Source organism: Paroedura picta, chromosome 3, assembly GCF_049243985.1.
Source record: "Paroedura picta isolate Pp20150507F chromosome 3, Ppicta_v3.0, whole genome shotgun sequence".
NCBI classification, from domain to species: Eukaryota; Metazoa; Chordata; class Lepidosauria; order Squamata; family Gekkonidae; genus Paroedura; species Paroedura picta.
Genome location: NC_135371.1, coordinates 81,904,678 through 81,915,697, shown reverse-complemented (window position 1 = coordinate 81,915,697; position 11,020 = coordinate 81,904,678). Strand labels below are relative to the sequence as shown.

The 11,020-nt window shown below is 46.3% G+C and overlaps 1 protein-coding gene across 1 annotated transcript in view; it reads left to right on the top strand.

Annotated features, from left to right (window-relative positions):
• Positions 1–1,657: 1,657 nt before the first annotated feature.
• The window catches only part of NDST1 (N-deacetylase and N-sulfotransferase 1), a 48,817-nt gene continuing 39,454 nt past the window's right edge, over positions 1,658–11,020 (top strand). Inside the window, exons 1-2 of the mRNA XM_077326572.1 lie at positions 1,658–2,210; positions 10,186–10,668. Coding sequence (XP_077182687.1) covers positions 1,701–2,210; positions 10,186–10,668 — 993 coding nt within the window. The 5' untranslated portion in view covers positions 1,658–1,700. The remainder of the gene's footprint in view (positions 2,211–10,185; positions 10,669–11,020) is intronic.

Sequence of the window (11,020 nt, the reverse complement as noted above, 5' to 3'; positions counted from 1 at the left end):
TGGCGAATGGGGCAAATGATTGACGCTAAGCCGAAGCAGGTGCGGGGACTGTGGCGGCTTCCTCAAAGCTATGTTGGGATGGAGCGACTAAACTGGAAAAACAAACTCTGGACCTGCCCTTCGCCTGTTGGATGTTGAGCTCTTTGAGCTGCATGCCAGCTGGTCCTTTGGTTGGCCCACCAGGATTGAGCCTGTGGACCTGCAGACCTAAATTTCTGGTTTCCCTTGCATGCAAATTAATGGGAGGGTTGAAGCCCGTCCGTCATATGCTGTCTGCCTTCTGGAGACAGAGGATTCAGTTTTAGGAAGATCCAGTGAGGTATATTTGCATATAAAGTAGGGATGTGTGTTGCTTTGATAAGGAACATACATTCCTTACATTCAGCAGGGCGATGAAAATGGGAATATCGTCAAAAACACAGTCGCTCTATGCTTCTGAGCCATTAACAATTCCACCAATTGCTGTTTCAGCGAGGGTAATTTGGCAGACCCCGTTGGGGGCGGGGGGGGGGGTAAGGAGACATTGAGGCCTTAGTGCTGTGGCATCTAGCTCCTGAACATCTAACAGGGCTGAGGTCTGTGCCAGGCATAGCTGGCTACTCAGCAGCCCTGCATTGCTGGGAGAGCAGCCCTGTTGCCTCTGCTGCCACCTTCTGACCCTGTTGAGCAGCCATGCTTTCCAGTTCAGTAGAAACTAATGGGAATGGATGCAAGTGCCATAATAACAAATACCTGTGGTGATGAGTATAATGCAAATGTAGGCGCTTCCAACACACATATACAGTTCACGCACCCCCTAATGCAAGCCCAAGTATGCATTCATCTTGAATTTCCTAAACTATTTCTCCAACTTCTGTGTCTCATAGGTGAGTCTGAAATAATTCAGAATATTGAAGATACTTCTTGTGGGCAGAGGGTGGGTGGGGGCTTTAATTTGAATTATGGCTATGTTCTGGAATTGCATGTTTGAAATGAAAATATTCAAAGAGCCACCTTGTTCAGTGCCCGGTGCCCCTTTCTACTTCAGATCATGATTGTGAATACTATATTATTGCTGTGTCAAAATAAGAGCAAATTACATTGCCTTTTGTGTGCATGAAGAATTTTTAAAGGAGGAAGAGGCATTTTAGCATGTGCAAAGTTAATTTTCATCTAGTGCCCAGAGTATATGTCTGCCAATCAAGCTTGAGTCTGATACATGAGCAGGTCCATAAAGTTCTCTCTTTGCATAATGAGGAAAAATATATTACATGAGTATCTGGTTACAAATGTGTATTGGGGAGGGAAATCTTGCTCAGGCATCCCTTGATGTGAGTTCTTCCTGCAGCAGCCTGGTTTATTCTTCCTTTACCTTTTGTTTGTTTTGCAGAACGGTGCCTCTGGTCACACACTCCAGGAATAGCCATGCATCCCTTCTTGCTAGGGGATGTTCCAGACACCCCAGACTGCCAAATCCCCTTCCTGATGAGACAGTGATGATGGGATGCAGCTCGTATTTTTGCCTTGGAGGGGAACTCTGAATGGATTTGCCATGGTGACATGAAAAAGACCAGGATGGATAATGAACTGCCAGAGAGGCGATCCAATGTACAAGTGGCCTCTTATTGAAATTATCCTTAGCTTTTCCTGTTTCAGCACCTGGAGGGAGGGGGGCAGGGTGGGTGGGGGGGAAGGAATCTGAACTCTCTTTCAAAGCAAGGATGACTTTGTTGGTAAGACTGCGGAGGAGTTTCCGCCAGGTGTCTCCTCAACTGGTGCTGTTCCTGCTGTTTGCCTTTTGCCTGCTCAGTGTTTTTATCTCTGCATATTATTTATATGGGTGGAAGAGAGGCCTGGAACCCTCTGGGGATATCCCCAGCCCAGACTGTGATGAACCGAAGGTTGCCCCTTCACGCTTACTTCCATTAAAGCCCATCAAAGTGGTAGATTCTTCTCGTACAGACCCTTTGGTTCTGGTGTTTGTGGAAAGCCTTTACTCTCAGCTGGGTCAGGAGATAGTGGCCATCTTGGAATCCAGCCGTTTTAAATACCTGACGGAGATTGCTCCAGGGAAGGGGGACATGCCCACGTTGACAGACCACGACCGAGGACGCTTTGCACTGATCATCTATGAGAACATCCTGAAGTATGTGAACCTGGACGCCTGGAACCGTGAACTCTTGGACAAATACTGCGTAGAGTATGGTGTTGGAATCATTGGCTTTTTCAAGGTACTGCTTTATGACTTGAAGGAAAGCATTTGCAGCATGGGTACTGGGTGCATTTTAATGTGGAAAACCTCTTTTCCCCAGTATGTTTATTTTCTGCTGGTAGAGAGTGTGTGAAAGGGGGAGGTATTAAAAATGACTGGATTAATTTTTATTCTGTTCATTGATGCTACCCAGCATTGTGATTTTGCAATCCAACTTTATTTTTCTGCATGCATCCAGACAGTCTCCCCACCCCACCCCAGGAGGTCATCTATGAATGAAACTTAGGCTCAGTTCCACTATTAAGAGGGAAGGTGAAAACCATGACGTCCGTCTGTCTCCTAGAACTCAGAAACTTCTAGAAACTAGTCAGATGATTTGTGTGCAAAATTTGTATCTGAATATGATGTTATGAAACCTTTTAGGATATGAGTAGGAAAAGTATTGCTGACCTTGTCCAGAGTCACAAAAGTAAAGGACTGGACAACATTCATCTTTAGTTACTAATAACTCTAGAAGCTGTTTCTTTTTCCTGCCCCCATACTTGCAGTCAACCCTTTTACTGATGTTTTTTTTTAAAACAAACTTCTCTATGACAGAGATGTGAACTTATTTATTGGGAAAAAATTCTGTGTCTTGTTTCTACTCTGTACCGCAATAGTACTGAGAACAAATGGAGCTTTGAAGTCTTAGTCTGATAGGATACTTCTGGCATTCAGTGCCATTTACTTAAATGGGCTGTGCCAAATCTATCTATTTTTCAGGACCTTGTGGCAGGTGTTTGGATGAAGGTGCCCTTGGTTTGCTCAGTTTAAGGTCTAGTCCCAGGAAGATCAGTGCTCTGCAAAATGTCAGCCTTTCTTGGACACCTCTTCATAGTCACTTCTAGCTACTGAATGGCTTGATATCTTGCCAGCACCCAGCCGATAAGTAAAAGTGCTGGGTTTTTAACTGATGCCAAGAGCGGATTTACAAATCTGCACCTTTTCAGATGAGACTTGGCTACCATCACCTGTAATTTTGCTGGTGAAAGTACAATGATGATGATAATGGCCCTTTGGGGAATTGGTTAATGTGCGAGAACAAGCTGTAGCCGGAAGAAGGAGGGAGGGCAAACATTGCAGTGCCTTGGCTTAGCATTTAATAACCCTACTCTATTCTGGCTTCCCTTGGTTGTTTCTGATCCAAGACTATTTTGACTTTCTGCATGGTGGAGGTGAAGACAATTCTCGCCATTGCAGCCTGAGTTTATTGCAGCTTTCTGCTTAAAAGTGTAAGCCAGGAAGGTTAAGATTCAAGGGCAGAAATTAAGCATTCTAAATGGGGCTTCATTCTCAAATTTGGAGCCGTCCTGCTGTTTTAATGGACACTTCTGCTCAGTGATCTTTTTTCTTCTGTTCTGATTTCCCTTGCTTGCTTGACTCATGCCTCTGAAAGCTATTTTACTATAATAAATCAGCTAAGTCTTTTAAAATGCCAAAGCAAAGTCTCTCTCGCTTCCTGCCCTCCTGTGTTCCAGTCCACTGATAAAATTGATATCTTTGGTAGAGATATGGTTGGATGCTTAACTACTGGTATGCTATGTTTTAATCCCCTTCCAGATGTATGAAAAATATATCTGGATGTAACTGGCTTTTGAAAAGTTTATTTCATCTTGCAAAACAGCATCAGTTTCAGAACTCATTACTCCGTCCTGTTGGAAAGTACATAGACCACACAACGTGCATATTGTAATAATAAAAACAGTTTTATGCTCGTTCCCTCTTTCTCTTGACATGAAGGAAGAAGGCGGCAAGCAAGAGCGACCAGTAGAATTAGTGTTCCAGAGTTTATAGTCTGCAGATCCCATCTTCTGGGAAACTGATACGCTTAATGTTAAAACTCCAGTCACAAAGGTTGACCTAAACAATTCTATGCAACCGTTTCAGAAAGACCCTCTGATCCTTGGGGTTTCAGTGTGGTTGAGTACATTTCATGCTAAAGCTTGCTTTATTGGCTGATTGGTGGATGTGGTGAGTAGCAGTATGTTTGCTCTAATCACATATCCCCATCCTACAAACTTATGGAACCAGTGGGACCATATGATTCAGGCAAGCACCATTTAATGGCCAGAGAGCCAGTGTTTTGTAGTGGTTAAATGGCAGTGGACTCAGATCTGGAGAATGGGGTTTAATTCCCTGCTCCTCCACATGCAGCCAACTAAGTGACTTGGGCTAATCATAGTTCTCACAGAACTCTCTCAGCCTCACTCTCTCATTAAAACACAACTTTCACTCAATTGCCATCACGTCTGCTAACTCACTCCCAGCTCAGTTGTTTAGGATAGTTGGATCTCTCACCACCCTGGAAGGAGGGTGCTAAAATAATAACCAAACTGGATATCGGCTGTGAGGCATTTGCGAGTCATTTCGCAGATCACTAATATGCTAATGACACCCAGACTTCTGTTCCTTTCCCTACAACGGACTCCTGTGAGGTAGGTGAAGCAGAGAGGGCTTTGAGAGAACTGTGACTGACCTAAGGTCACCTTAGCTGGCTGCATGTGGAGGGGTGGGGAATGAAACCCAGTTCTCCAGATTAGAGGCCACCACTCTTAACCACAACACTAAACTTTTACCCATCTTCAGTTAATGGTAACTAAGATCAGTATTTTGCATCTGTTGTAAAGGGTGGAGTCATTGAACCAGGCCATTGGGAGGGATGCATCCACATTGTTATGTAGCTAGTCCTTGACTTTTTGTAATGTAAGTCAAGACATAGAGCAGGCTTTCCCAACCAGGATTTTGTGAAAACCTGGGATTTCTTGATAGCTCTGGAAGGGCTTCCTTAATGGGTGGGACTTAATTAATTTTTTTTCATTTGTTAAATATTTCTCAGATGGTATGACCATATATAGTCATGTCAACCCTCCCACATCTCCCAAAATGGCCAATGATGGGCCTGGATGGGGGTGGGAAGGGGAGGGGCCCTTGGTGGGCATGTTCGCAGCTAATCTCCCCAACCATATTCTATGCAATCGCACCATTTCTGGTGTTTCTCAAAGCCTCTGAAGAAGGTTTCAAGGGTTTCTCAATAGTTAAAGAGGCCTCATAATCTTTCAAAATATAGCCACTAGATTCTTGCTTCTCTGTAGCAGTTTTATGTCAGTAAACTAGTGGTTGAGGTCCAGATCGGAGGAAACTGTTTGAGGTCTGGAATTCTGTAGAGTAGTTTTTCTAGAACATTGTGAAAATGTCATATCATGAACACATGAAGTTAAGTTCTGAACATGCTTGTCACATGATGCTATCATGGTGCTTTTGGTTTCCACTGTTACATTCCCTGTGTTCTAACTATTGGCAGTCAAGAGACCTTAGTTTAGCTGTAAAATGGAGAAATACTTCACATTTATTTATTTTTATTTATTATTATATTTCTATACCGACCTCCCCGGAGGCTCAGGGCGGTTTACATTAAACATATAAATAATACATGGAACAGTCTTCATTAATACTCATACATAATAATAATAATAACAGTGGTTGTAACAGAAAACAGTATAGTGAACTATAACAATAATAATAATATAACAGTATAACAATGCAACCGTGCAAATGGCACACCAGGTCCAAAGCACTCTGGTGGAGTTCTGGGAGGAAGGGGGTGGGGAGAACGGGGGCCCTTCGTTCGTTGTTGGTTGTGCCTGGTCTCAACCAAATGCCTGGCAGAAGAGCTCCTTTTTGCAGGCCCTGTGGAACTGTTTAAGCTCCGTCAGGGCCCTGATCTCTTCTGGGAGCTCATTCCACCAGGTGGGGGCCAGGACAGAGAATGCTCTGGCCCTGGTCGAGACCAGGCGGACTTCTTTAGGGCCAGGGACCATTAGCCAGTTGGTGGCGGAGGAGCGGAGAGCTCTTTTGGAGGCATAGGCAGGGAGGCGGTCCCTCAGGTACACTGGGCCCTGACCGCGAATGGCCTTGAAGGTAATTACCAGAACCTTTAGTCTGATCCGGAATTCAACTGGCAGCCACTGCAGTTGGTGGAGAATGGGCCGGATGTGGGACCTTCACGGTGTTGCTGTGAGGATCGGGGCTGCTGCATTTTGGACCAGTTGTAGTTTCCGGGTCAAGGCTAAGGGCAGGCCTGCGTAGAGCGAGTTACAGAAGTCCAGTCTATAGGTGACCGTCGCATGGATCACTGTGGCTAGATGTTTCGAGGCCACGTAGGGCGCTAGTAGTTTGGCTTGGCGGAGATGGTAGAATGCCAGCCGCGCTACCTTTGTGATCTGGGCTTCCATTGTAAGGGAAGCATCCAGAATCACGCCTAGGTTCCTGGCGGAGTCAGCCGTAGAGAGCTGTACACCATCCAGGGCAGGCAGGCGCGCTTCCTCGCATGGTCCCTTCCTACCCAACCACAGGACCTCCGCCTTTGAAGGATTGAGCTTCAGGCGACTCTGCTTCAGCCATCTTGTCACTGCTTCCAGGCAGCTGGCTAATGCTTCTGGGGGAGAGTCAGGGCGGCCATCCATCAGGAGGAAGAGCTCGGTGTCATCGGCATATTAATGACAACCCAGCCCAAACTTCCGTACCAGTTGTGCAAGAGGGCGCATAAAGATGTTGAATAGGATAGGAGAGAGGACCGCTCCTTGTGGGACTCCACAAGTAAGTTGCCGGCGGCCTGATGTTTTCTATTGCAACCCTCTGTCCACGATCCCGGAGGAAGGAGATCAGCCATTGGAGGGCTGTCTCTCGTATTCCGGCATCGATGAGGCGGCGAGCTAGAAGCTCGTGATCGACTGTGTCGAACACTGCTGAGAAGTCTAGTAATATCAGCCGTGCCGACCCGCCTCGGTCCAACTGGCGACGGAGTTCTTAGTTCTGAGGTTTCGCTAGGGTTGTTGACGGCCCTGGTTCTGTGCTTATTGCTGGTTTCTAATGTTTATGGGGGGGGGGGGGTTGTGTGTCTGTGGAAGGTTGGTCCTGATCGCTATTTATAGCATCTCGGGACTTCCCAGTTCCAATTGTGAACAGTTATTACGTTATGTGTAGGGTGTGAGTTGTTGAGTGTATATGGAGGGGTAGCCCGATCGCCTGTTGCAGCACCTCAGGGTTGCCCAGTCCAGGGTGTGTGGTGGGTGTGGTGTATGTGTGGCCTCTGTGTTATTTCATGTTGTGGTTTGGGATTGAATGTTTGTGGGTTGGGTGGGATTGGGTTGGACAGTTAGCGTCGTTTGGCAAGTGGGGGAGAGTTGTTAGGTATAGTCTGAGTTTATTAGTTATTGGAATTGATTGTTTTGGGGTGGGTTTGGTGGTTCGGTTGGTGGTTGGGTAGTTCAATTAGTTGGTGGAGTTGATTGATTTGGGTGGGTTTGGGTGGTTCAGGCAGTAGTTGGGTAGTTCAATTAGTTGGTAGAATTGATTGTTTTCTGTGTGTACAGTTTTTTTCCAGCTTGATTTCTTCCCGCCTAAATTATTCCCGTTTGATTTCTTCCCACCTAAATTATTCCTGCTTAATTTTGGGTGGTTTGTTTGGCATCCCTTCTTCCTTCTATGAATAAAGTTATGTCCGTTTATGCCCTCCTCCCTCCCCCCCGAAATGGGTATCAGCCTTACTCAGCTTGTTAGTAGTCCGCTTGATTTTCCCTTCCCCCTTCTGAGACTGAACAGTCTGTTTGTGCCTGAGAGTCCCGTCCCTCCCCCCTAATTTGGTACTTCTCTTTCTTTATTGTTGTATATGTGAACGTTCCTTTCCTTTTCCCCTTCTTCTTTTTTGTTCGTTTCCTTCTTTTGCTTGTCGCTCGGCTGTGGTGCAGGCTGTGGTGCAGGGTCACGATGGTGGGTAGGTAGCAGCAGGGATCAGGCTCTGTTTGATGGCGGTCGGGCGCACGGTTGGTGGACGCGGCGTGGCTATGGTGAGGCAGCTTTTGTAGAGGTCCCGGCTCTGTTTCTGCGGGGTCCTGGCACTGATCAGGCGGTGGCTGGGGGCGCAAGTGGAAGGCGCGGCGTGGTAATGGCATCCTGACTCTGTTGCGCAGCGTGGGTGATGGCTGCGACCTTTCAGTGGTGGAACAAGCTGCAGCAAGGGGTCCGGCTTGGTCAGGTGGCAGCCGCGGTGCTGGTGGTGGGCGTGGTCCAGTAACAGCGGTCAGGCTGTGGCTGAAGTCCGGCTTTGCTTGGGCGGCTGCAGAAGGGTCCCTTTGCAGCGGGCGGCTTCCCGTACCGATGCTGACAGGCTGCTTCGGTGGATATGTTGGTCGGTTCCTTCTGGCTGCTCCCAGCAAGCTCCGGGTTCCTCTGGCTGTGGGGCAGTTCAGGCCTGGTAAATGGTCAGTGGGCAGCCCCAGCACAGTCCTCGATGGTAATCCTGGAGGGCTTTGTTGTTAGACAGCCGTTGTTGTTTTCCTTTGTTTTATTTTGGTTGATTTTCTTACCGTTTCTGTTTTTCCTTCCTTGATTTTTCTTATTTGTTCTTGCTTCTATTTGTGGTGGTTATATGATTTCGTTCTTTTGTGTTTCTTCAAGGTATCTGTAGTAAATTTGGTGGGGTTTTCTTTGTTTTTTGTTTCTTTTTTGAAGTGATCAATTGTGGGTGCTTTTTGGTGGCTATTTTTGGGCTGGGCCTATTTAGTTTTGGGAGCAGTCTGATTTCATGACTGCTCCAGCCGCCATCTTGGACTTTTTTTAAATTCATGGTTGAATTGTTTTGGAACTGGCCTAAAGCCTTAGTTCTTCCAGACTTTAATATATAAATCGTATTGTTAAAGGTGCCTCCACCACATTTACTTCAGCTAAAGGGTGTTACGACAGTCCCCCTTTCTAGTAGCATAGTGAAAAATGGTCAACAGCTGGAAATAGCTCTAATGGTTTTAATTCACTAATTTAATTATGTGTTTAAATTGGATTTTATTCTGTTTATGTATTGTTGTTTGTTGTAACCCCCCCTGAGTCGCCAGAGAGATGGCAGCTAATGCTAATGGTGGTGGCTGTGTGTTGGTTAAAGAGGTGTGAAGGCTGTGCTACCTTTCAGAGGCTGGAAGAGTAGTAGCTGCCAGAGTGTTTATGACTTCTGCTTCAGACCCAGGGTGCTTAGCGTGTGGTTGGCAGAAGTGTTGGCCAACTATTCTTCTAGGCATTGGGCTCCACTGCCATTTCCTTCATGAGGTGGCCACATTGCAGCAAGTGAGCCTTGCAGCAGGGACAGCCGAGGAAAGGCTTTCCAATTAGATGTCAGTGAGGCTTGGGCTTCCTAGGCCTGCCAGCCAGCCAGCCAGCCTGGCCAGTGTGAGCGGCCACAGCAGCATCTGTATCTGCTTTGAGCTGATCATTACTGATGATGTGTATTCCATAACATGAAATGTGCAGTATCATGGAGAGAGCAGGAAGTAACTGAGACTTTTAAATGTGTTTTAGTTTTCCCTGTGAGGAGAAATGGGGGTCCTTGGGTTGCTCAAATTAAAACAACACTGTACTAAGAGGTGTTTGTATTTCATATTACTAGATGAGTTTAATTTCCAAATGTAGAAAAAACTCTTGCTCCAAAATGTCTAATTTGATTTGGCCTTGTTGGGATATGCTTGCTTTAATGTAGGTTTCTGACAAGCAAAAGAAAGTAGCTTGCTTCAAAAGGAACTTCTGGAGTTCATGATCATGAGCTGTGGTGATATCTACTGGTTTAGATAGCTTTTAGAAAAGGAGTACATGTGCTTGAATACAGGATGGATCTGTCATCTGCTGTTAACCATAACTGAGTGGAACCTCCATGTACAAAGGCAATTTACCTCTGGATTTCAGGTGCAGAGGACAAGCAGAGGGAGAGGGCTAGTGGATTTATGTTCTTCTTCTGAACTATCCTGGGGCATCTCACTAGCAGCTTGGACAAAATGGATTGACTCAGAAAGGCTATTCTTGTGGAAGTTGTGTATGTGTGTGTGTGTGTGGGGGGGGGCGTTAACTCTGTTCTTCAGAGATGGCTGCCTCATTTCTGGCCAAGCTTTCATTTAGTTAATGTAATCTCTCCACAGGCCAATGAGAACAGCTTACTGAGTGCTCAGCTGAAAGGCTTCCCCCTCTTCCTCCACTCCAACCTTGCACTTAAGGACTGCAGCATCAATCCCAAGTCTCCGTTGCTGTATATTACGCGGCCCAGTGAGGTAGAGAAGGGCCTGCTTCCAGGGGAGGATTGGACAGTCTTCCAGTCAAATCATTCCACCTATGAACCAGTCCTCCTAGCCAAGACCAAGTCAGCAGAATCCATCCCGCACATGAGCATTGATGCTGCACTCCATACCACTGTGGTACAAGACCTGGGCCTCCATGATGGCATCCAGAGAGTCCTCTTCGGCAACAACCTCAACTTCTGGCTGCACAAACTGGTCTTCGTGGATGCAGTTTCTTTCCTCACTGGCAAAAGGCTTTCCCTCCCTCTTGATCGCTACATCTTGGTAGACATTGATGATATCTTTGTTGGCAAAGAAGGCACCCGCATGAAAGTGGATGACGTCAAGGTAATTGCAGCTACAGCTAGGTATTGTGCTTGGTGGAAGGGTCGCAGAGAGACATAGGACTCACTGATCTGTGGATTAATTTCTTTTTATCTAAAGGCTAGAGATGTAAATCTGTCGCACAGAGGCTTACAGTAGTGACCTGAATCCATTGTGTGGGTTCTATTGCCCGGGTCTCGGCATCCCTTCTAGTGCCTTCATTGTGCTTCAGTCTTCCGCAGAATTTAGAACACTGGGAAAAGTGACCCTTTATGATACGGACTCTGTAGCCAGGTGATCTCTTCAGGAAACTTTTATCTAGAGGCATGTTACCTTCGTCAGAAACTTAGTGGTTCTCAACTAACTGCTTAAAGCA